This window comes from Nylanderia fulva, unplaced genomic scaffold (genome assembly GCF_048542155.1).
Source record: "Nylanderia fulva isolate GAGA-0341 unplaced genomic scaffold, ASM4854215v1 Scaffold3, whole genome shotgun sequence".
In the NCBI taxonomy this organism is placed as follows: domain Eukaryota; kingdom Metazoa; phylum Arthropoda; class Insecta; order Hymenoptera; family Formicidae; genus Nylanderia; species Nylanderia fulva.
The window spans coordinates 8,620,582-8,647,328 of record NW_028190368.1 but is presented as its reverse complement, the minus strand read 5'-3'; the positions used below and the strand labels follow the sequence as shown (position 1 = coordinate 8,647,328).

General features: G+C 34.8%; 2 protein-coding genes across 2 annotated transcripts; one reads left to right on the top strand and one right to left on the bottom strand.

Annotated features, from left to right (window-relative positions):
* Positions 1–58: 58 nt before the first annotated feature.
* Positions 59–8,758, top strand: fab1 (1-phosphatidylinositol 3-phosphate 5-kinase fab1). The gene is given in 14 exon segments (XM_029316947.2): positions 59–381; positions 696–904; positions 1,003–1,192; positions 1,283–1,520; positions 1,588–1,794; positions 1,881–2,095; positions 2,158–2,500; positions 2,578–2,938; positions 3,071–3,341; positions 3,511–6,199; positions 6,291–6,841; positions 7,009–7,341; positions 7,427–7,588; positions 8,034–8,758. Coding segments are annotated over 14 exon segments (6,090 nt in total). The 5' UTR covers positions 59–266; the 3' UTR covers positions 8,240–8,758.
* Positions 8,654–26,747, bottom strand: LOC114941813 (UBA-like domain-containing protein 2). The gene is made up of 4 exons (XM_029316957.2): positions 26,275–26,747; positions 18,866–18,940; positions 11,821–11,914; positions 8,654–11,056 (listed from the first exon to the last, which is right to left on the bottom strand). Exons 1-4 carry the CDS (start codon positions 26,380–26,382, stop codon positions 10,896–10,898), a joined length of 438 nt encoding a protein of 145 aa, XP_029172790.1. The 5' UTR covers positions 26,383–26,747; the 3' UTR covers positions 8,654–10,895.

The following is a 26,747-nucleotide window of genomic DNA, read 5'->3' as shown; positions in this document are numbered from 1 at the left end:
AAGTGTAAGGTGTAATAAAAGTGTAGAGTGTAAATGAAAGGTGTGGATGATGAATGCTACATCATCTGATCATCTGTCAAAACTGCCATGCGTTATACATGTAGTACACATATGTGTATATACACGTTACGTTGCATCTCGTTATGCGGCAGGATCGAATAATACGAGATTAACGGGAAGTGCAATTAGGAAATAACCTTAGATAGGATCGGAGAGAATTGCGGATTGAACTTCAGGATGCGCGCAAGTAGATAGTATCGGCGAGAATGAACAAGAACATGAATTCGCCATCGAAACTCACGGAGTTTGCTCCGTTGAGTCCCGAAGAGAGCCAACCTGTCGTAGCGTCACTCTTTTCCAAATTTTTCAACTTTACCAGAAGTGAGTAATCGGCTAAATATGTTTAATTACATCATATTGCTATAAACCATTGTTCTTGTCTATAATTGTTGCATTTGTGCTTATAATTAGATACCTTCAATTACATTTTAATGTTTGATTACAAATCCATAATCATAATAAGATGTAATTACTGATTTGTCAAAATAAAGATATAATATAAAAAGTAGTATTTGAGCTTATTTTCTCAAGGAGAAATTTATAAATCTAGAAATTTGGTCCCAACAACATGATGTACTAATCTTATTGTTAATATTTTGACTACTATCATGTACTGTATTACATATTATGTTTAGATTCGTCAAGCACAAATGATTCCACGGTATCTTCCAACAATGACGAACGTAATTCCTCCGATTCAGACTCATGGAAGCAATCAGAGAGTACAGAACAAACCCCAGATGATGATAGCACTAGTATGATCAATTTTTCATTAGCTGGCGAGGGCCGCAGTTTACCAAATGTTTTGAAACGTATTAGTAATATTGTGGCATCAAAAAGTAATGTAAGTGTTATATTATACCTTTACTTTTACGCTATATTATTACTATTTTATATATTGTAAAATTTCTTGTAATGAAAATTTTCTACATTACTTTATAGAACCTACGTTCATATAAAGATTCTCAATTGAGAAGTTATTGGATGCCAGACAGCGTGAGTAAACAGTGCTACGAATGTGGTGAAAGATTCACGACGTTTCGAAGGAGGCACCATTGTCGCGTATGTGGACAAATTTTCTGCTCCAAGTGTTGCTCCGATCAAATACCAGGGAAAATTATGGGATGCACTGGTATAGAGAAACATGAATATCTATATCTCTAGTATATCTGTATAAATATAAATATAGATTTATTTTTATGTTTCTATATATATTTCTTAGGGGATCTCAGAGTTTGTACATATTGTTGCAAAGTCGTTCTCTCTTATTTACAATCATCGGATATGAGGAGCGATTTATCGGCGGATTTAAAAGCGTTGCAAGAAGATCTTCAAGTGAAGTATGGAAACGATTCACCATTGTTAACTCGAAAGCACACCAGCGAGTCGATGGGTGACGAAACCTCTATATGCCGCAAACCAAGCATAGGATATATGGAAGAGAATTACGCGACTAAACGGTAAAATGTGTATAATTAAATATATTATTTATTTTTTATTTAATTCGTGCACTCTCGTTTGTTATAGATCGGGTAATAGTTACCTAACGTCTCACGAACGCTCGCTCGTGTTGCAAAATTCGGCCTCTTTAAGGATGATTTGGGAGGAATTGTTCCGATCTAGTCAAGCTATTCAATTGCAAACGCATAGAATTCGATTGAAGAGTTATTACAATTGTTTTCTAGCAAGCGAACTGGTAAATTGGATGATAGCACAGAATAAAGCAGCTACTCGGTACGTATCTACTAGACATTATTAAATTGTCAAAGTGTTACGATTCGAGTTACAATTATGATGCTTCTTTTTTTTTATATATATAGCGTGCAAGCGACTGCGATAGGCCAAGCATTGTTGGAAGCGGGTTTCATCGAGTCGGTTGCCGGCGATGACGTATTTAGTGATTCCGCAGTCATATTTAAGCCGGTAGAATTATCCTCCTTACAAAGTATAGACCTATTGACGGAAAAACGGACAACATGCGATGCGCAAGAACCAGCTTGGGTGAAAACTATTCCACAGCATGATTCAACTACTGGTAATAAATACAACAAATTGAGATCTTTGACGAACAATTATTTAACAATTGATTCGTTACAGATTCCGAAAGCGAGACGAAACCTACGAACTCGCAGTCACAAACTTTCGGTCGTTTGCCGTCATCAAGTTCGAGTTTTTACTTGGATTTAAATTTGGAAGCATCCACCGTCACGTTAAAAAGACCAACTTCGGAGGATTTAACTGCAATTTCCGTGGATAGTAGCGATGGAATAGTCGAACAGAAAGAAATTAATCTTAAATCGCACGATTGTAATCATAAGATATGTGATGATCTGTTGAGTGATACGCTTCAAGTGCACGAGTTCAAAGAGAAAAATGGATGGCACAGAGCGACTAATTTGAGAATAGCCTTTGGCGAACTAAGCGCGTATGAGGGTTTAACGTAAGTTTTTTGGAGTATATTTAATAATTGATACTCTAAATAATAATATAAAATTTTTTTAAATATGTTGATTGTAGGGCTGCATATAAAGCGCACGAAGATTCTCTTATTAAGCAACTCCTAAGCAAGGAAGGTTTGTCGCAAACGTGGTCAAATACGATTCTGTCCATCACACATCAGATAGTCGACCACGTCCGACCAGATTTGCATCATGACGCTGATAATCTAGATATTCGACAATAAATACAATTCAAAAAGTGTCCTGGTGGTAGCAGAGAAGACTGTAATATTGTATCTGGTGTGATTTGCAGTAAGAATGTCGCTCATCGTTGTATGAACGCCATGATTGCGCATCCAAAGATTTTATTACTGCAATGCGGTTTGATGTATCAGCGTGTGGAGGGAAAATTGATAAGCTTGGAGCCTGTAATGTTGCAGGTACATGATCATTTTTTTATTACATTATCCTTATAGTTGATCAAATTCTGTCTTTAATTGATGTTTATTTTCTTGATATTTAACTGCTTAAACATCGTTCTACGATATTTTAATTTCTTCAAAATTTTTTAGGAAAGCGAGTATTTGGGACACACAGTAGCGAGAATTACCGCTCTGGGTCCAGATGTGGTGCTCGTGCATCGTTCCGTAGCTAGATTAGCTCAGGACAAGCTGAGAGAATGCGGTGTAACATTGGTTTTAAATGTAAAACTTAGCGTACTCAAAAGAGTAGCACGATGCACTGGTGCTAGTATTGTAAACACTATAGATGCGCATATAAGTGCAAGATATATGCTTGGCACGTGCAAGAAGTTCTATTTAAGAAATTTTTCAGATGAACAAAGTAAATACAAAATATATAAATGTATATATAATTCATGAAACTTTTCCTGGATGTATAAAGTTGAAAAATTTCAAAACAAAATACGTAATAAGAAAAAAATTTTTCATCGACTTAATACGTCTAGAACGAGAACATTTCAATTTGAAATTTTGTAATTTTAATTTTTCAGGAGGCATTAAGACGCTAATGTATTTTGAAGGCTGTGCAAATCCACATTTGGGTGCGACAATTTTACTGCGAGGCGGTTCGCAGACCGAATTAAAAAGAGTAAAAAACGTTACATCGATGATGATTTTTGCGGCTTACTCGTGGCGCCTTGAAAAATCATTTCTTATGGACGAATTCGCTAAACCGCCGTCTCCTAAGAATAATTCGTTTCTGGATGAAACATTGCAAAGAGATTCCTCGAATGGCGAGGAGTCCGAGAATCTCGAAACTCAAGTTACCGCTGAAAATACACATGCAGGTGACACAAAGAAATCATCGAAAATAAACCAGGATCACAAAGATACACTCGGCGATGAGCAAAATGTACAGAATGCAAAGTCGCATAATCCAAGTATAGCCGTAAAGATTGAGAATCTCCATTCCTCCGAGAATATTTTAAACGTAGATTCTCTGAAGGAAGTATCTTCGATGTTGTCGGAGGATTCTGATCCTTATGACACGTTAAAATTATTTAAAACAAAATTGAAACCATCTTTACACGATTCGAAGGTGCCAACATCTTGCGAGAACGAGGTGATAAATTTACGTAACAATGACAAATCGAAGAGCAATACTTTGGACTTAGTTTCCGATGATGCAGAGGAACATAATAATTCCGTGATTACGGATAAGGAGCAAAAGACCGAAGAACTTGTCGACAAGAAATCGAAGGATAAGATATCTTCGGAGGAGAAACGTATTTACGGGGAATCCATAAGCGACCGAAGCGATCCCTTGCATCAATATTTGAACGACGAGGATAACGAAGACGTATTCAACCGTAACAGTCCGAACGGTCAGCGTCTGAGCGTAGCCGACTTTCCGCTGTTCAATAAATTCAAGAAAGCGCTCGAGGATACCGTGCTGAGTGTATCGCCGTATCTGAAATTTTCCATACCCTATCTAGAGACGGAACCTGGTAGAAATTGTATCCTGAGGAGCTTCTTCCCACGAGAGATTTATTATTCGGCGCAATTTCTCGACAAGATCAAGGATATTCGAGCGAACGGTGTGAACGAGCAGCTTGCGTTCGAGAATCGCGAACGAAGAAATAGTATCAAGTTAAAGTCGCATCATCCGTTCGTTCAGACGCGCCTGACTACGGATGTCGATAGCCGGGAAGTGCAGAGTCTCTTGGCGAATTTCCGCGCATGCGGAAGTAGACTTTACCCGACGTACAACTGTATGCTGGACAAGCATCAATTATCAACGGTATCGACCGAGAGCAACGAACAGCAAATCCCCTCGTGGCCGGACTGTCTGGATCCCGGTAGCCATCAACGTCTTTCCGTGCTGTTTTGCAGCTTCTCGCACACCGGCAACGATACTCCGGCGTTCTGCGTGAATCCCTGGGTCGTAAACATGATGATGTACGGGCAGAACGACATCGCGCTCGGCCGCTTCCTGGAGCGTTACTGCTTGACGACGGAATATAAATGCCCGGCGCAGGCCTGTCGCGCCCAAATAGCCCAACACGTCAGACGATTCGCGCACGATGGCGGCTGCATGCACATCAGTCTCAGCGAGATGAGCTCCGAACCGTTCGTACAGGAGAACGCCGACAACAATCAGATCCTGATGTGGAGCAAATGCGTGAAATGTAAGAGCGTGTCGCCGGTGGTACCGATGTCGGCCGACACGTGGTGCTTGTCGTTCGCCAAGTATCTCGAGTTACGCTTCTACGGCGGGGTCTATACGAAACGCGACGGCACAGACGCGTGTCAACATTCCCTGCATTACGATCACTATCAGTACTTCACGCGCAAGAATATGCTGGCCGTATTCAAGTTCACCAAGATCTCGCAGTGGGAGATCTCCCTGCCGCCGCCGCTGATAAACATCATCTACGATCCGAAGCAACACGCCAACGTGATCGAAGAGATGAAGAGCGTGGCGTTGAAGGGCGATGAGGTTTTCACGGCCATCAGAGAAAAACTGATGAGCCTGCAGACGGATTTGGAGAGCCTGAATCTTGCCAAGCAGCAGCTGATGAAGGATCAGCAATATTTTAAAAACAAGATCGAGGAGATTCAACTCAAGTTAACTTCGCCAACGCTGGAGAATAAGAAGCTCGAGGGTAAAGTGTCTGAGAAGCAAGTACAGGCATTGATGTTTAGGATCGAGGATGGCATCGTAATCCTTAAACGACTCATCTCGGAGGCTGTGTTTACGTGGAACAACAAACTGTCGGAGATGTCGGTGAAAAAGAAGGACGAACGACCGCGCCGGTTCACCGAACGTTCAATGACGGCTGGCAGCAACAGCGTGGTAGACACCGACGGATACATCACTGAGGATACCGCGTCCGAGTCGCAGGTCGAAGACTCTAGTCCTATGTCGGCCGATTACAATGCCATCGACGCGATCGCGACGGTACAGAGCGACTTTCAAACGTCCGAAGGAGTCGAGAATTCCGATAACGAGCTCTTGGAATCCACCACCAATCCCGACGAAGTCGTCCCCGTTCCAGATGCATCGCCGAAGATGCATCAGAGATCGCATTCCGACGTTTTTCCGCTGTCTTCCGATGATATGACCGATAAGAAGAAAAAGAAGAAGACCATCTTGTCACAATTGTTGCCGTCCGTTTCTGTGAATCATACAATACCGAATCCTCTAGGACCTTTGGAGCACTACCTGTTGCCACTCGGGTAATTTATATTCGATTTAACTTTTCAGCTCGTTATCTTTATCTGAATCACATAGTGATTGACTTTGAAAATGATTCATACTTTATTGCAGATCGGTGGTGCCGATAGTGGTCTACGAGTCCGAGCTTTCGTCCATAATCGCGTATGCCCTGGACTCTCACGACTACAAGCATGCGTTGCAGGAATTGTTGCGCGCGGCAAAAGGTTCGGACTTCAATCCCAGTCCGTTGAGCAAACGTAAGTTTCCCGAGGGTAGGGATAGTTCGCTCGATCTGGCACAATCGGGCGAGTTCAAGCGGCCGTCCGTGCTGTCCTTTTTCCGCGGTAACAGTCCCAATCCGACCAGCAGCCCCGTCGAATCTGACAAGAACGTGTCAAGCGTGGAATCTGCCAGCGGCGCCGTCGGTCCCGTCGACGTCGACGACGACAAGAAGGCGATAAAGCAGCAGAATTACATCGAGGTGCAGTTCAACGACGCTACGACCAATTTCTTCTGCAGAATATACTTTGCCGCGCAATTCGCCGCTTTGAGAGACAGCGTTCTGCCATGCGGCGAAGATGGCTTCACAAGAAGCCTCAGCCGAAGTGTACAGTGGACTGCGAGAGGTGGAAAGAGCGGAAGTACCTTCTGCAAGAGCAGAGGTGCGATTCATCATCATTTTAGTTATATAGTTTGTCGGATTTTTTTTCAATTATCTTTATACATTTTCCATTTATATATAAAATATGTATGCATCTTTTTTTTAAATACTTTAATTAATTCATTTAGTTATGTTCAGCTTGTATTAATTTGCTCTTTTTTTTTGCAGACGATAGATTCATCATAAAGGAAATGTCTCGACTCGAGATGCAAATCTTTCTCGACTTTGCGCCCAACTATTTCGCCTACATGGAAAAGTGTCAGCAAACTAAACAACCGACGTTGCTGGGCAAAATTGTTGGCGTATACAGGGTGTCGTTTAAGAACAACACAACAAACGCGGCACTTCGTACCAGCGTGTTGGTGATGGAGAATCTATTTTACAACCGAGTTATCACCGATAAATTCGATTTAAAGGGATCCGTGCGGAATAGATTGGTGAATCTAGACGACACCTGTCACGAGGGTGATCTGGTTTTGCTGGACGAAAATCTATTGAACAGTACGTATCTATTTTCTCCGAATATGATTTACCGAATGTATGCGTGTATTTGTTTGCGCAAAATGTTACGCGTTTCGCATTTCAGTGAGCTGCGACTCTCCCTTGTACATCAGATCGCATTCTAAGGCTGTATTGAACCGAGCCATCGAACAAGACACCAAGTTTTTAGCGAACAACTCTGTAATGGACTATTCGTTATTGGTAGGCTTGGAGCCAAGCTCCGACGAGCTCGTGCTCGGTATAATAGGTAAGCGCGATCTTATATATGTACTAGATCTTATATATATATACTAGATGTTTCAGAATTGGAAGTTCTTAATGGCAGATGCTATTATGTGGAGACGATTTTTCCTCAGCGAGATGTTGAAGCCATCATTTTTTTGCAGGTTCTCACTTTTTGCCATCATTATGCTTCTTTATAACTAAATCAAATTAAAATTCTATTCAAGTAAACTCTACTTGAAACTAACTAAAGAAGGTAGTTTTGTTGATATTTTATTTCCACAAGGCTTAGTTTCCTTTATTTTCAACCGCTTATAATTTGAAAATTATTGGTAGCTCGACATTTTCGCCGAGGAAAAATCGTTTTCAAATGATACCAGGAATCCATTAAAAACTTTTTCGCCAATTCTGAAACATTTGTGTCGAACAATATCGATTTTATACACTGTTATCTCTTTCATCATGAATAGATTACATAAGAACGTTTACTTGGGACAAAAAGCTGGAAACTATGGTGAAAAAATCTGGTATTCTGGGAGGCCAGGGCAAATTACCAACGATAATCTCACCGGAGGAATATCGCGCTAGATTTATCGCCGCGATGCATCGTTACTTTCTGCCGGTACCGGACAGATGGTCGGGTTTAGGTAGAAGCGTCGAAATACCACCGGAATAAATGTGATTTAAGATACGCAATTTTATACGCAATAATTACGTAATCGATGTACATATACACTTTTTATTCATATCGCGAAAATGCGAGCGCTATTGATAGCATAACACGCTCGGTCTATCGATGTAACATTTTATACAGTGATAAAATACTCGACAAGTATTGACAGTATAAGTGATATCGAGATACCAGTTACCAGTTTTAAATATCTTATCGCTATGTAACATAAATTAATATTCTAATTTGTCGCGCGTGGAGGAAGTGATTTTTAAATTATTCCTAAGATCAAATCGTCAATTATATACACTTATGTATCATTATTAATTTAATAGTTGTTTTGTAATATACGGAAGCGGATGCTTTCGCTCTCTCGATCTCTAAAGTACAAAGGTAATCAGTGAAACTAGACCACGAGGCTAAGAAAGCATCATTATTAATATTTTATTTAATTCTCCAAAATTATGTACACGACCATTATTTGTCTTTGTAATAGTCAAATAAACAATAATTATATAATTTCAACATAGTAAAATATTTTCGTTCTCATCGATAGTGTTTTATCTTAAATACAGCCTACACATATTACACAAACATAAGGAAGGTATTTAAAGCGTGTACCTTACTGGAAAAAATATTTCGCCATACTCTCGCAAAGTTCTCTTTTTTTCTTAATATAACTAATATCTACTATTATTTACATAAACGCGCATTCACAGAGATAAAGCTGTATACTCGACGCCTGGATATTCGAATTTCGATCGCATGATTGAAAATTAAATTACCCAGCTAAGATTCCGATTTTTGTCATTATCGTCATCGAGATCACTATTACGATTACAAATAAAACAAAAATTGATTACATTGCGTTCGTAAAGACACTTTGCCGTCAGATATACGATATATAAATCGATTATAAAGAATAAAGAATTCTCTGGTTATCACTTTAATTGGAAAGAGATTTCTAAAGAGCTATAAAGGGAGAAAAATACCTATATAAATTCGCACTACAAAAAAAGAATAGAGATTTATAAAACAAATATATATATATGTATCTATGTATATATATATATATATATATAGTATGGATGTCCATCTATGTCACAAGAAATATAATGAAAGATATAGAGAATTCGATATATATTCCGATATACAACTACATCAGGTAGAATCGTATTGCCAGAGCTGCCATATAAGAGCATTTGTGTCAACGTCGTGAATCTAGTGTTGCATAAAAAACGGAATAATATTTTCCAAGTTCTGTGCTCACAATGTACGATAGTCGACGAAATCATCAACTCGAGAATTCTTTACCACTTATCATGACAGCAAAAAATCCAGGCATATTGTTTTTGAGGCGTCAATTTTTTTTCGAGCTTATACTCTTTATCACTCGGATTTTATTTTTCAGTTACGTGTAAATTAATTACTATATGTAAGACCAATGGAATTACACAATTCGAGATATCCTTTTTACAAATTTTTTACATGGTAAATCCGTTTATCATATTTAGCCTGGTATATTTATTATATACCTTCGAAATATCAGTACGCTTATGGGAACGGAATATACGACGTACACGCGTTCGCGTGAATAATTGCAAGCGTTACTCTATTTTAGGAGAACAGTAAAAGGATCATAAACCAGTTCGAGAATTCCATGATTCAAAAATGAAATGTCTTCGGATGTTGTCTTTCATCCTCGTTGAAAATATGCAATTTTTTCATCAATTTTCGCGAAAAGTGTGCGATAAAGATTCTTCCAAGACGATTCTTCCAAGAATCGAAGAAACTCTCGCAGTTCTCTTCTTTTGTACTGTGACGTGGAAGTGATAGCGAAAATTTGTTGCCTAGTCTAACGGTGGTGTACGGTGAATCCTAAAGGAACAGCCACTATCTATAGTATATAGGGACCAAGGAGGCTGGATTTCGGAGCGGGAGGCCATTTCTTCTTACAGTGCGATCGTTCAGGATTATTATTAATGTCTTTTTGACAGTTTCGGACCTACCCCAAAACCCCAGGTAGCAAATTGACATTATTAAACGTCAAATTCATTTTGACGTCGAATGACATCAGTTTGCTACCTGGAACGGTATGCATGGTCCCGACGTGTCAGAGAAAAGGGAAGAAAATCCTAATTCTCATCTCTTCTCTATCGCCTTGCACGTTTTCGCATGTTCGCACGTATGTATGTGTATACATGTGTGTGTCAGATTCTTCGACGCGTTATTCCAAGTTCGGATGCTCTCTCGGAGAAGCCGGGAAAAAGCAATCGAGATACGTATCATCCGATGATACGTGACATCACTCACTCGCACATTATGCAGGTACAATACACATACATACATACATATACACACATACATACACTTTGCTATTATATTGTGCGCGGATAACGTAACAACAATTCAATAGCACATAATCCGATTCTAATCCAATAAAGATATTTTTCCCTGTAGTCGTGCGTACTCTGTCCTTTCTTCCGGGAAGGAAATCTGATTTTCCCTCGAAAAAAAAAATGAATTTTTTCTCTCCCGTGTGTTTTGAATTCTCGACTCTCTCTTTCTCTTCTATGCTCGGAGCACCACCACTCGCGCTCCGGAAACGTTATCGCGCGTCATCTACGTGACGTTTCGCGTTCGCGACTAGCACAAGTCACTCTTATCTCTGCGGCTCGCCCAGGCCAAATTGCGTCTGCTGCGGCTGCGTCTGTTGCTGCGCCGCGTTGCCCGATGCGCTACACCGACCGCTCACGGCATGATGCTGCACGACACTCGACGCTGCCGAGTTCGTTTGCAATCCGTTCTGGCTCGGAGACATGCCTGCAACATACAGACACCAATATACAATCGTTTATAAATAGTGGAACAATACTGTAGAATACCGTATAAAATTACTTTATATAACATGGTGCTTTTGCTTATTCCTTTCTAATCATACTGTAACGATATAATCTATCTTGACTGCTTATCAGTATTCTGCTAAGAAAAAAAAATATTAGAAATGTGACGTAAATGAAGAAAATGATAGGGTTGATCGCTGCTTTTCTCAACAATAAAGCTACTCGTATACACGGATTTTTTTTAGAATTCACCGTGAAAATCATGATAATCATAGGACAATATCGTATTGGAAGAATTTTATAAGAGTTTCTCTGATTAAATATTTATCACAATAAAAAATTTTAATAACGATAAAATTAATGAAGTCGCCAGTGATGAGTAAAACCATACAAATTTATTGAAAATTCGACCTAACTGGTCAGTACAATTTAATTAGAAACACTACGTTTCGACCCTTAGGTACGGGTCCTTTTCAAGTGTAACTTTCAAGATGTTGATTCGACAGCAGTAAAATTACTAATTAAAAAAAAAAAATTTTAATATGTACATAGTAAAATTAATTGAACATATTTTATATCTTATTATGTGATGGATATTAATATTTTTTGTTGTGGTAAATATTAATCAGCGAAACTCATAAAATTCTTATAATACCATACTGTCCCATGATTACCATAATTTTTAGGGTAAATTCTAAGAAAAAATTTTTGGTGTATAAATAACTGTAATAATCAAATTCTTACCTGAAGGAGTTTTTTCACCGGCTGACATTTTGGAAAACGCCAGCAACGCATCCGGGAAATTCGGTGGAGTGGCTGGCGTGTTGCACGGCGTTATCTGCAAGTATAAAAAAAAACAGGTTTTTTTACAAGTATTTAAAAAAATCTTTGCTAAAAATTCACATTAAATCTTTATAATTATAATAGCTAAAACGTTAAAATGACGTATGCTTATGCTATCTGGGATTCCTGTCCAATTATTTTATTCTTTTATTTTCTTTTCTTTTCTTGAGAAGCTAGAAATTCTATATATTTCCAATTTTAACGATATATATACATCTTTTTTCGTTAAATAATGTTTTTACAAAACATGTTTATTGAGAAAAATACCAGCATAAAAAGAAAATAAAAAATGCATACTTTGGACTGAGGAGATTAGATTCAACAAAGTGACGGAAAATGAACTATCGAGGCAACTGAAGAAAGAGCCAGCAGCTAGAATACAATGAGTTCGTTGAACTTTCGACTTCTGCATGTGACATCAGAGGCAGGCAGGTAGACGGGTGCGGTGATCAAAGAATACAAGGGCAACACGTGTATTAGTGGCAACGACCACCAGTTGTGATGATAATCCGCGGCCGATAAGCGACTATTAAATAACACCAGCTACGACACCATTCACAAGGTTATTTCTTTCACAAAGTTATTGTCGCGCCCGTATTTTTCAACATTTTTATATCGAATGAATCAGCCTCGTTAGACTAAACGACAGAGCACATTTCGATCATTTATTTATTAAAAATATTATGATTATTCATACGAAATGTGGGTTACGCTTTAAAGGTCTTTGCACAACAGGTCCAAGCAACAGAAAATAAAGAATAAGAAATTATCGCCTTCGATGCACAATGAGACGCGAATCAGAACTTTCGAATTTTGTCGGCTGTTTTTTAGTCTTTATAAGAAAATATATCAAAGTGTCAAAGTAACATATTTACGTTTTACAAATTTTTATGTATTTTAGATTCTTGCTGTGAATTAAATATTAATGCGTTTTAAGGCTTTCATCGAACAAAGTAAGATATATATATACATTTTTTCTTCTTCGAAACAATTCAAATAATACACTGAAAAAAATCCATGTACTTTTACATGAAAAAAAAATTACTTGCTTATCATTGTAATTTTTTTTCCATTTGTTTTAAAGTGAAAATACATATTAATGTAAAAATACATGTAAAATATAGATAAAATTACTATTTTTATGCAAAAATCATATGTAATTTTAAGTTTACCATTTTTACTTTATTAGAATTTTATTTTATAAGTATTTATCTATTTTATTTATAACATTATTTTATAGCATTTATACATTCCTAACATTTCCTATGTGTAATTACATGTTCAGTGAAATATTTTTAATCTTGAAAATTTTTAAGAATATATTTCATATGAAATTACATATAAATCTGTAATCTTCCATGTAAGTATCAATATTGCATGATTATGCTGGGTCGGAAAAAAACCTAGCTTAATCATGTAATTTTACATAAATATTTTTTTTAGTGTATATACAAAGTTGTCAAAAGTTCGTAAATATATAATTTGAAAAATTCAGATGCTGTGATCGCGATGGAAATTCTATGTCTATTATCTGTGTTATTCCATGTTGCATTGATAGATAACATGCTTGAAATTCCTTATTTCCATATATTCCCTATTTATTTTCTGTTGCCTGGCATTGTGCAAAGACCTTTAAAGCGTCTTACATTTTGTATGAATAATTTTTCATAGTATTTCTATGCTCTTTAAAATGTCATTAGAAAAAAGAAAAACGCTTTTGCTTCTACTTTTTGCTAAGAGTTACTATTCTTTTATTTATAACATTGTACATGATTCAATCGTCATTTAACGAGAAAAATGGAAAGTGAAAGGGCTAATAAATATGCGGCGTGCGTTCTTTTGCTCGTTAGATTCGCCAATTTGATTCGTGGAAAATTGCGGACTCTCAATCTTGCATTTTGTACGTGATTTCCTTCACTGTTTTTTATTCTATTTTTTTATCGCAAAGAGTAGAGTGTTTTTATTATATTCTATTGAATAAAAACATTGAAGATTCTATAATATAATTATACAGATAATTTTCTTCATATTTTTCAAACTTAAACTTCACATTAACATACTTAAATTAGATCATACTTGTTACAAAAAAACGTAAAATAAAATGAATACAATTAAGAGCTATACATTTCTATATAATTAATGAAAGCCTTTGTTCCTTTAAAATTGGATGGATTATAAAAGTTGTACAAAATGTGCACGGAGAGAATTTTCTCTTGGAATTTCCTCCCATGAAAATCATAATAATTGGAAGAATTTTACAAGAGTTTTTCTGATTAATATTTACCACAATAAAAATATTAACACGTAGATATTTGATATCTTATTGTGGTAAAGATATTGATATTTTTTGTGGTAAAAATATTTAATCAGAGGAGCTCCTAAAATTCTTCTCTCTTAGAATTTCCTCCCATGAAAATCATGACAATTGGAAGAATTTTACAAGAGTTTTTTTGATTAATATTTACCACAATAAAAATATTAACACGTAGATATTTGATATTTTATTGTGGTAAAGATATTAATATTTTTTGTGGTAAAAATATTTAATCAGAGGAGCTCCTAAAATTCTTCCAATACCATATTGTCCCACGATTACTATGATTTTCGTAATGAAAATTCTAAGAGAAATTCTCTCTGTGCACGAACGAACGAGATAAGAATGTGGAATCAATTGGAGGGCAGATGTGCTAATAAAAAAAATCAAATAAATAAAAGCACATCTGGAGGCAGTGTACGTCTCCGTCCAGTCTTGTGGACCGAAATTTGGCACACAACTTATCGGAATGTGCCCGAGAATAGTAACACACCTATACTACCAGCGAATGTTCGTCGACAGCGGTTCTCCTTTGTCTTGTCTTGTTTCCGAGATCGTATCATCGTCATCGTCTCACTTCGATATCACTAGCTAAATAAAGAAGTCGATATTGATATCCCTCTACGTTATTTTGCTAATTGGTTTCCCGAGTCTTTCCGAGATTGAGATTTCTGATTTATTTATACATAAACGCCGATTATTTAAAAACATCTCGGGCAAGAATTTCATTATTTTTACTCTATTATACGATGTTAATATTCTCTTAATTAATTAATCGAAAAATCATTAATCTTGATTTTGTCAATTCCCTTCATTCGTCGATACGTATATGTATATAATTTTCAGGCAATTAAATTCTAATACAAATGATTGTATAATGTTGATATTCTGAGAATGTAGAATATGAAATACATTATATCGTAAATTTGAAAATTATCGAGCACAGACTCATATTTTTCTGCTTTTTGTTTAACGTTATAAATCTATCCGAAAGCTGAAGAAAGATATATCAAAGTTCAGAATGCGGCAACTTTGCCAGGAAATGCCGTAGTAACGTATATAGTATGTTAGGTAATAAGTATACATTTGATAAACGGAAAGTTTTTTCTTCTTCGAAAAAGCTAACATTCTTTCTCGACTCAAGTTCAATCAAATAATCACACGGTTTCGCAGTTTACACAATCGTTTCAATTTTTATATATATATTTTTTTGTAAAAAAGTCGCAATGCTATTTTTATTTGAATCAATCACATCTCGAAAACTATATATTTTTATGTATATGAATTTCTAGGAAATATGACTTCAATTTCTCGCAAGAACGTTCGCCATGTTAGCATTTATTAATGAACACGGTGTATAGAGCATTGAACCTTATTAAAGGAAAACATGAGGAAAAAATAGCTGGCAGATCACGCGAATCTTGAGAGCCAGAGGTTACCAGAATAAACTACAATATATATATATATATCAAATTGTGCATCCGCAAGAGGGCAATATATAGAAATCTACCCACACAGAGAAAATTTTCTCTTAGAATTTACCCTGAAAATCATGGTTATCGTGAGACAATATGGTATTGGAATTTTATAAGAGTTTTTCTGATTAAAATATAAAATTACCACATATTTATTTTATATATTTATTTTTATTTATTTATTTTTTACTGTGGTAAATATTAATCAACTTATAAAATTCTACAATTTTCAGGATAAATTCTAAGAGAAAATTTTCTAAGAAAAAATTTTATAAAAGTTTTTCTGATATTAATATTTACCACAATAAGATATAAAATATACTCGATTAATTTTACTATATACATAATAAAACTTATATATATTAATATGTTTTACTGTGGTAAATATTAATCAGAGAAACACTTATAAAATTCCAGAATTACCACGATTTTCAGGGTAAATTCTAAGAGAAAATTTTCTAAGAAAGAATTTTCTAAGAGTTTTCTAATATTAATATTTACCACAATAAGATATAAAACATACTCGATTAATTTTACTATATACATAATAAAATTGATATTAATATTTTTCATTGTGGTAAATATTAATCAGAGATGCTCTTACAAAATTGTTCATGTCGTCCCACGATTACCATGATTATGATTATCAGGGTAAATTCCAGAAGACTCGAAGTCTGGCGTTTTTGGTCGAGGATGATGATGCATGAGAAGATAAAATCTACACGCACAACCAAACCCTTCTTCTGTCTCTCTCTCTTCCTGTCATCTCAAAGTTGTCATCGTATTATATATACGGCGACCTTGTGCAACAAAATAAAATAATGCGGAACAAAGACGTTCACGAGAGAGAGACAGAGCGGGTAATTAATCAGGGAGAGCGACATAAATAGTTGCGGAAGGGGCGGCAGTCACCCCGTGAAGGTCAAACACGCGCTACAATCGATTTTCCCCCTGTGTTTATGCACATTAGGATGGCGCGACGAGAGAGACGGAAGAAGAGACGCGTTTTCGTGAATCGGCAGCCCGGATATTTGATCGCTCCGTCTCTCTCGCTCTCTCTTTCTCCGACGACGCTGATCGCTCTTTCCTCTTTCGCCGCACGTTGTTGCGAACCTACTTTTGAATAATCAATAAGATGAGAACACAGTCGGCCCACGCGACTCGCTCGCTGCCGAGTCTACCGAAAAAACATTTCTTTTAACGACGTAGTAACCGCGTTACGTCGGATTACGTGGGATTATTAGCGGCAAAAAACGCGACCAAATTCTCCATAATTTTTACAAAAGGCCAACTTATCGAACGATAATTAAGAGGTATCCAATTAAAATTTATTTCATAAACAATATATTGAAATTACAAAAAACCTTCCAAATTGTAATTTCAATATATTATGAAATAAATTTTAATTGGATACATCTTAAATATTGCTCGATAAGTTGGCCTTTTGTGAATACATTTGTTGTTTTATACAATACACGAGCGAATTAAAATTTTAATTGATATCTCCATAATTTTATTTCATCGGGAAATTAAGGTAAGAAAAGGGTAAACAAAATACGTTCTCTCGAGAAGAAATATTTTTCAATACGTATGCGCGCGAAGAATGTATATGGGGTGTCATTTGAAAAAATAGCTGTCCTTTAGATTTATTCATTTTTTCAAAACTCAATGTTATCCTTTATTTTAGCGTTTTAATGCCTAATGTCGTATTAACATGAGAATTTGTATGCGAAAACAACGTAATCGAAGTCACGGAATGATTTTTTTGTTCGTCAATTTGCACTACAGAATTTCCTCTTGGAATTTACCCTGAAAATCGTGGAATTTTATAAGAATTTCTCTGATTAATATTTACAATAAAAAATAAATAAAAAAAATAAAATAAAAATAAACTTATAAATTCTCCCAATATCATATTGTCCCACGATTACCATGATTTTCACGATAAATTCTAAGAGAAAATTCTCTCTGCGTGCACTTTGGTCCCAAACTGATTTGAAAACATGATAAAAAAAGGTCCAAAAACTCTCAGGAATTTGTCCTTTATCTTCTCTCAGAAAATATGGTAATAATATAAGTGACTAAACTTTGCGAGTGAAACCTGTGAATGATTTAGAGTGGGTCTTCAATGCGATGTAATCACATGTCACAGCGAAAATCAATATTGGTTATAAATAATAGTGTGTTGTTGTGTACTCCGAATTAGCATCAATATCAATCCCGTCATAGATAAATATTGTGTCGTTGTATATCGAGATATATATATATTTAATGCGATAAATATTACAGGCAATGAAAAGCACGTGTGTATAAAAATATCCAAACTAATACATGTTTCTATGACCTACTTGGCCGGGATCAAATGCAATTATATTTTTGACTTGTATTATACTTCGAAGCGTGATTTCGCGTGTTATGAGAATGTATAATCTAGCAAAAGACTGTTCCTTATTTAGAATTTTGCATGTGTTTCTCACTCACACAGTTACGTAGAAAACGTACGTATATACGTTCTAAATCTAAAGGAAGACGAGGCGACTCGCCGACGCGGAAATAGAACTCATTGATTGCAGAGAAGGCGCAGATATAGAACATGGTTACCGCCTTTTACATGCTTTTCGTCGGTTCACGAAAAGGAGTAAGAAGTCGAGAGAAAAGAGTAAACCAAGGTGTCCAGCAGACTCAATGACGAAAATTCCCTGACTTTTTATAGTATTATTTTTTCCAAATATATAATTTGTATAATATCTATGTAATAAGTCAATTAAATGTTAAATCATGAAATCCTTGAGGTATTTTTGTCAACAATGAAAAGGTTCGGAAGTTAAAAAAAAACAAAAATTTGAATAATCAATTATACAATCTGCATTATGTATACGATAATCGAAACAAACATGTCACTATAAATATTTCAATAGTCACCTTTTTTCATGTTATATCAATTTTTTTTTTTTTAGTTTTGTCTCTATCAAACACATTGAAATCAAATAACACGAGTAGATGAATCGATTTTTAATAAAGGAAAAAGTTGATATTTATTTAATAAAAAATGTCAAATTATTGAGACAAATGTAGAATAATGTGCAAAAATGCAGACAAATAGTAAAAATGTTTTGTTTTCGAGATTTTCCCAATTGTTAGACACCCTGGGACTTACTTGGCCGAAGTGGGTGCCGGCTCCTTGCGCGCAGCTGGGTATCGCCGCCTCTTGGAAAAAGATACTGAGAGCGGTCTGCAACAGAAAAAGGCACATCGATTTGTCACATATCATCGATTAGGCTTCGTACCTTAGAGTAAAGAGGCTGATATATTTTTATATCTAGCGCGGAGAAGCCGCATCGCTTTGAGCAAGTTTCGATATAAACTTGATAACTCGGCGATTCATATTCAACTATGCGGAGAGAATTTTCTCTTGGAATTTATCCTCAAAATCATGGGACGATATTGTGGAAAAATTTTATATCAGATTCTCTGATTAATATTTACCACGATAACAATTCTTATTGTAATATTAATCGAATATTAATCCTTGATAAATTTCTTTATTCACATAATGGCGAAATGAATGGAGGAAACTGATTTATACACTTTATCATTGATGTGTGCTCGTCTTTAATATTTTCTATAAAAAATATAGGTGTAAAGGGAAATTCATTATATATAGATTATATACACGGAGAGAATTTTCTCTTGGAATTTATTCTCAAAATCATGGGACGATATTACGGAAGAATCTTATATCAGTTTCTCTGATTAATATTTATTACGATAACAAATATTAATATGTACATAGGAAAATTAGTTGAACATATTCTTATTGTAATATTAATCGAATATTAATCCTTGATAAATTTCTTTATTCACATAATGGCGTAATGAATGGAAGAAACTGATTTATACACTTTATCATTGATGTGTGCTCGTCTTTAATATTTTCTATAAAAAATATAGGTGTAAAGGAAAATTCGTTAAATATAGATTATATACACGGAGAGAATTTTCTCTTGGAATTTATCCTCAAAATCATGGGATAATATATGGAAGATTTTTATAAAAGTTCCTCTGATTAATATTGACCACGATAAAAAATATTAATATGTACATAGTAAAATTAGTCGAACATATTTTATATCTTATTGTAATATTAATCAAATATTAAATATCTGAATTTCTTTATTCGTATAAATGTCGAAATGAATAAACGAAACTGATTTGTTTACACACTTGAATTACACATTTTATCATTAATGTGTGCTCGTCTTTAATATTTCCTATAAAAATATGGATGTGAAGGAAAATTTATAAAATATATTTAATTATATATTATTATTTATAAAATATAGATTATATACACAAAGAGAATTTTATCTGATTAATATTTACCACAATAAAAAATATAAATACATACATAGTAAAATTAATCGAACATATTTTATATCTTATTGTGGTAGATATTAATATTTTTTATTGTGGTAAATAATTAACCGTGATTTTCAGGGTAAATTCTAAGAGAAAAATCTCTCTCTGTGTACAGGAACAGAATTGCCTATAGCATAATCAAATTTGCGAATATACAATATGTATTCCCTTCCTATATAACGTCGCACGAGAGATAAAATAATATTAATAAAATATTACCGATATTATAATTCTGATGAAGTTAATCATAGAATATCGTTCTCGGATGCAAACTTGAAATTGGAAATTATTTTGACGGGTCTTTTCGTTTTAAATATAAATGTTGTCGATTGAAATTCAAAATTATATATCTCTCTGTTAAAATAATATTCGGTTTAAAATTCGCGAAGAGAGAAAAAGATAGATTGATATTGATTGAAAATTGATTTCAATTTAATATTCGAGAGAGATTGAAATTTGATATTCATTTATAATTTTGAAATTCAATTTACGGAAGAATTATTTAGCACATTCCTTTTCCCCTCTATATATTAGACCGATCTCTGTCACATGTTGGAACAGTATAAAATACATTGACATAAAGATTAGAATATATCTGCATCTCTAATTTTAGCGCGTCGCTCTTCATCGAAGGCGAGAGATTGTGTACAGTCATCTCTATGATTAGAAACTGCGAGAAGGAGGGTCGAATAAGAAATGCCCATTACATATTTGTATTACCAATGTTTACTGTTATCTAAATCAAATTATATAGATGATCATCTGAATGAAACTTTGCCGACATCTTATCTTTATACAGATATAATAAAAATATGTATTATATCTATACCTGCATCTTAGATTAAAAAAATATTATCTCTACTAAATTATCTAGAGCAATTTTCAGATAATTTTGGTTTAGAATAATAGAACTTAAGCATTAAGCGATAAAATTTATAAATAAAAATATGAATACATATACATATGTATATTTTTATATCCCTTTTATAATATATATATATATATAATTATATCTTTTATATATTTAAAACACAATCATCTTCGTCTCATCTAAAATAAATTTACATATTTTTATCTCGTCTTAATCTATAGCAAAATAGAATTATCTAAGCACATAACACTGCGTGTATTACACATCCGTGAGCCTCTGTCATTAAACCGACCGTCGCAATCTCGGAATCGTAAGCTGCTTCGTCAGTATCGTCCGATGCTTTATAGCATCGATATCCGATCCTGGAGGCCGATATCGGATATCCATACCATCGCACTCTCTCACCAAGAGCCATATCTCCGATAATTGCTGATAACAATTGTAACGCGATGATAGGTCTCAGCGTTAGGTCAATTATCAATTATTATATTATTAATGTAACGATAATTGTCCGTAAACAGACTTTGCTCCGATATTTTCTACATCTGGCAACTACACAACACAATGTCAAATTAAATAATAAAATTGAATAAAAAAATATTATCTTTACTAAATTATCTAGAGCAATTTTCAGATAATTTTGGTTTAGAATAATAGAACTTAAGCAGTAAGCGATAAAAATTTATAAATAAAAATATGAATACATATACATATATTTTTATATCCCTTTTATAATATATATATAATTATATCTTTTATATATTTAAAACACAATCATCTTCCGTCTTATCTAAAATGAATTTACATATTTGTGAAAATGAAATGGCTTTAACAATTAAATAATAAAACTAAATAAAAAATAGCCTTAACAATGAAATATAATAAATGATGAATTAGACAAATAAATGTAACTTTATCGTGGTGGAGCGGTGGTGTTTACGAATTAAGTCGGAATAAACTAGTTTAACGCCTGTTAAAAGGAGAATGCGTTACACAATATACCATGACATTCAACCAACCGGTGTTTAATTAAAATGGCCGGTGATACTCGATAGTCGGATATATCGAAGACATTAGCATAAGAATGTGTAATAGGCCAGCGTGGTAAGAAAACGCGTTTTATATTTCGGTTAGAAACACGCCGTTGCAGCGAAAGGGATACATAAAAGCTGCATATAAGTGTTTGCTATTTTCAGCTGTGTTTATTGTCATATTGTATATGTAAAAAAAAAAAAGTAACCCTCCCCCATTGGATTTCGCCAATAAAGAAAAAAGATCGAAAGAATGAGGAAGATTGCAACGCAAAATGTATAGACCGCAGCTTTTGCTGCAGCACGTAAAAATGAATTTAATAAATTTATATACTCGGTAAAACAAAACTAAAATATATTTAACGCGAGGTATAGGAAAACAAGACTTAATTGAATTAAATGAATTTTTGGCGAATTTTTAATTTCATTACATTAAAACAGATTACGTAATTAATGTAAAAAGTAATCAGTGCGGTAATTGATCGACATAAAAACAATATAATAATAGTAATTATCACATGTACAATTATTTACATCGCAATTGCGTAATTATACTCAATATATTTATTTGAGACTAATACACGGAGAGAATTTCCTCTTAGCATTTACTCTGAAAATCATGATAATTGGAAGAATTTTATAAGGGATTCTCTGATTAATACTACAATAAAAAATATTAATATGTACACAGTAAATTTTACTAATAAAATTAATCGAATATATTTTATATATTATTGTGGTAGATATTAATATTTTTTATTGTGGTATAAATATTAATCAGAGAAAATAAAATTCTTCCAATTCTTTCATGACTTTCAAGGTAAATTCTAAGAGAAAATCCTCTCTGTGTATATACTTACTACTCCTTTTATTTTAAAAATCGATAGCCTTTATTATTTTTTTTTCAAAAGCATCTTTTAGCCTTGCGATTATAGAGCTGAAAAATATTTGTACTTTTTATTTCTATAGTACGGGCTTTAATCGCGAAATAAAAAAATGGGCGAATAAAATGATTCCGCTAAAACGCTCCGATTCGCTCGAGCGGAGAAAGTTCTCGAGTGGAGAAAATTGGCGTGTCTAATTATCTATATATCTTATATGCAACCGCTTTGCGGCGTGCATTAGAAATTTAATATGCGACTCTCATTATATGAGAAAGCATCTAAAATCGATTATCGCAAGTGTGTATGTAATATAAATATTTACCGACGCGACGTTTTAATATCGCGAAACCACGAGTATATAGGAGATCATACTTGAGATATACAATCTATTGAAATGAAACTTTGTGATACAATAAGGGGGAGACACCCTGTATATATCGCGCTACATCGAGTTGACACTAACACGAGGAGATGAGAGACGAGTTCCTTTAAGCGCGTGTATAAATATACGTTGCCGCATTGTTTACATTGTGGTTACAAAGCATACAGAAAGATTCCTCGCGCTAAACTCTAATCACGGTGATGCATTAGCGCATTAGTGTGTCGTAACATTGTTTCTTTCTTTCTCTCACTTTTTTTTCTCTATCTCATTCCCCCCTTTACATCATTATTTATACACAGAGAAAATTTTTTTTCTTAGAATTTATCCTGAAAATTATGAGAATCGTAGAACAATATATAGTATTGCGGAAGAATTTTATGAATTTCCTATGTGTGATTAATATTCACAATAAAAATATTACCTAATATCTACCATGGTAGATATAAAATATGTTCGATTAATTTTTCTATGTACATATTAATATTTTTTTTGTGGTAAATTTTAATCAGATAAAATTCTCTTCGTATATATAATCTATATTTTATAAATAATATAGCTAAATATATTTTATAAATTTCGCTTTTCCCTTTATTTAATATTTGATTAGTATTGCAATAGGTTGTGAAATATGTTTGATTAATTTTACTATGTACATATTAATATTTTTTATTTGTGATAAATATTAATCAGAGGAAGTCTTATAAAATTCCTCCAATATTGTCTCATAATTACCATAATTTTCAGGGTAACATTAAAAAAATATACAATTACATAAAAAATATGTAAAATTGTAATATAAGTAATAAGTGTAAAATTACATTATAAATAATGAAATTGTACAACATATTTTCATTATCTATCGTGTAATTTTACATATTTTTATGCAATATATTACATATTTTTTTACAGTGAAATTCTAAGAGAAAATTCTTTCCGTGTAGCAACAATAATAATAAGCGATTTGTATAGCACAATTTGTGACAATTACGTCATAATTTTTACACTTAAAAAAATAAGATTACGAAGAGAGAGATAAAATCATGATAAGAAATCAATAATCTTACGCGTGATCTTTTTAATGTCTTAATAATGTTAAAAATAATCATACATTTTAATAATAATCTTTGCAATATTTTTACGATAAAGAATCGGTCTTGTATTTTGTCAGACTTATCGCTGAAAAGAAACAATATTACGTATTTATGACTTTATTTTGTTCGTCTTTTAATCATCATATTTTCAAAACAAATGAATTATCACGTTCTGACGTATCATAATGATCTAAACATTATGAGTCACACTTTGATTAATTTAAGTCTAATTAATGTAATTACAATTAAATGTAATAAACGTTATATTAAAAAAAATAATTTCTACAGAGATATTTTTCGATAACCAATTAAATTAATTAGTGCCCCTATGAAAATATTTTTTCCAAAAAAAAAAAATTAAAGTATAAAATAAAAACAAGTATCGTGTTTCCACTTTCAGAGTGTAAAGTAAAATCGACATAAATTTTCGACTAATTTAATTCTCTATTCATAGATATGGAAAAATTGACATTTACATCAGCTGTGACGATTCTATTGTCAATAAATAAATAGTTATTAGCGAGCGATTTGAATAATTAGCTCGAATTTACATCAATATTCCGGTTTCTATCGCATATACATAATGTCATCTTATAACAAGACGGGTGTAAAAAAAAACCGTGTAACTCGCAACGTGTAAACAGCAATTATCGATCCCTTTCGATTACGCTTTGCGATTGTGTTGACATTACTCCGATAGAACAACACAATAGAGTGACACGAGCCCTAAATCAAGAGAGAATTCGAGTCGATTATTTGATGATAAAATAAAAAAAAAAAAAAAAAAAAGGCGGACTGTATAAATCGCGGCCACATAAATTTCCGGCGATAATCGCGCGTCTGTAGCATAATACGATGATCGATACTCGACACGTGTCCCGATGATACCGTATACCGAGGAAATACGTATCACTGATGAATCAGCAACGATATATAATCCTGTTGCGCAATGACGAGACCGACGATATGCAGTCGTGCAGGTCGTCGGAGAGAGAGAGAGAGAGAGAGAGAGAGAGAGAGAAAGATAGATATATACCAGAACTAGACGGATGAAAAGAAACTGCCCTACCGCAATCCGAAAGTGAAATGAAAGCGATGCATTGTATAATTAGGGAGATTAATTTTCGATTTTTCTCACGGACGGATTTTTCGAACACGCGGCCTCGTCGGGACGAGATTGATCGCGAAGCGGGATTTAAAAACCGGTATTTAAAAACTCGCCGACTGACAAATGACGATATGAGAACGCGAGGCACTATTTACATTTGCGTTGTTCGATAATAGATTACGTTTACGGCGACTGTGGCGCCGTTATCGGATAAAGACGCGAACGTGAAAAAAAGCAAGAACTATAATAAACAGAGTTTTTACGATGATATTACGAGCGATCGTACTCCCTCGTTTTTTCTCTTCTTCAATCTATCGCATTGCGATGCGAACAATCGTGCGAGGTTTTGATGAATGAAGCGCGAAACAGACAAGTGCGTTCGTTGACGTCGCGTCGAGGAAGGATGGCAAAGATATCGGATGACAACAGAGGATCGCGTGCTCGAGGAAAAACGGAGGTAGATCGATCCTCGCCGGGATTCTCGTCGCGTTTTTTCCGCGCACAAATCCCGTCCTCGACGAGAATGTCCCGAATGCGCGAGCGAGAACCAGGCGGCGATCGGCCATTTTCGTCGCTTTGTTTACGTAGCGGTGTACATACACAGAGGCAGAGGCATACTCTGTCAAGTGTCACACATACATATACACACACGCACACTTAAACACGTCTTTACACATTTACATGTATATATAGAAAAGGGTTTAAGAGAACTCACTCCCTCTCGTCCTTTGTTTTTCTTTTTCTCCCTTCTCTCCTTCCCTCTGACATTCGTTTCCTTACCTCGAATTGCCAATGTGCCGCTTGCAGCAACTGCTTCGCCTGTTCCCTGGCACAGCCTGCGGCCAGGACGAACTGATTGATCATCACCTGCTCTCGAAGGGTGTCCATTTTTTAATAAATCGCGTTGAACGCGTTTCACCCGACAACGACACGAAACAGAGACGCCAGGAGCGTAGGAGTCGTTTAAGGATGGCTGGGAGAGGAGAGGAAAGAAAGAGAGAGAGGAACGAATGGACGGATATGTCTGTGCGAATAAAGAGGAATCGAGGGCCGCGTAGAAAACTCCACGGTCGTTTCGACGCGGCGTTTCGATAATCCCCGTCCGCGCTCGCGACCGAGCGATCTCGTCTAAACGCGGCGACGACGACGACGACGACGACGTACCACCACGGCGAGCGGCGATCGGCCTCTTGTTTTCAAAACTAAACTCATCGCAGGCGGCCGCGAGAGCGCTACGACTGCGCGCGGGAGAA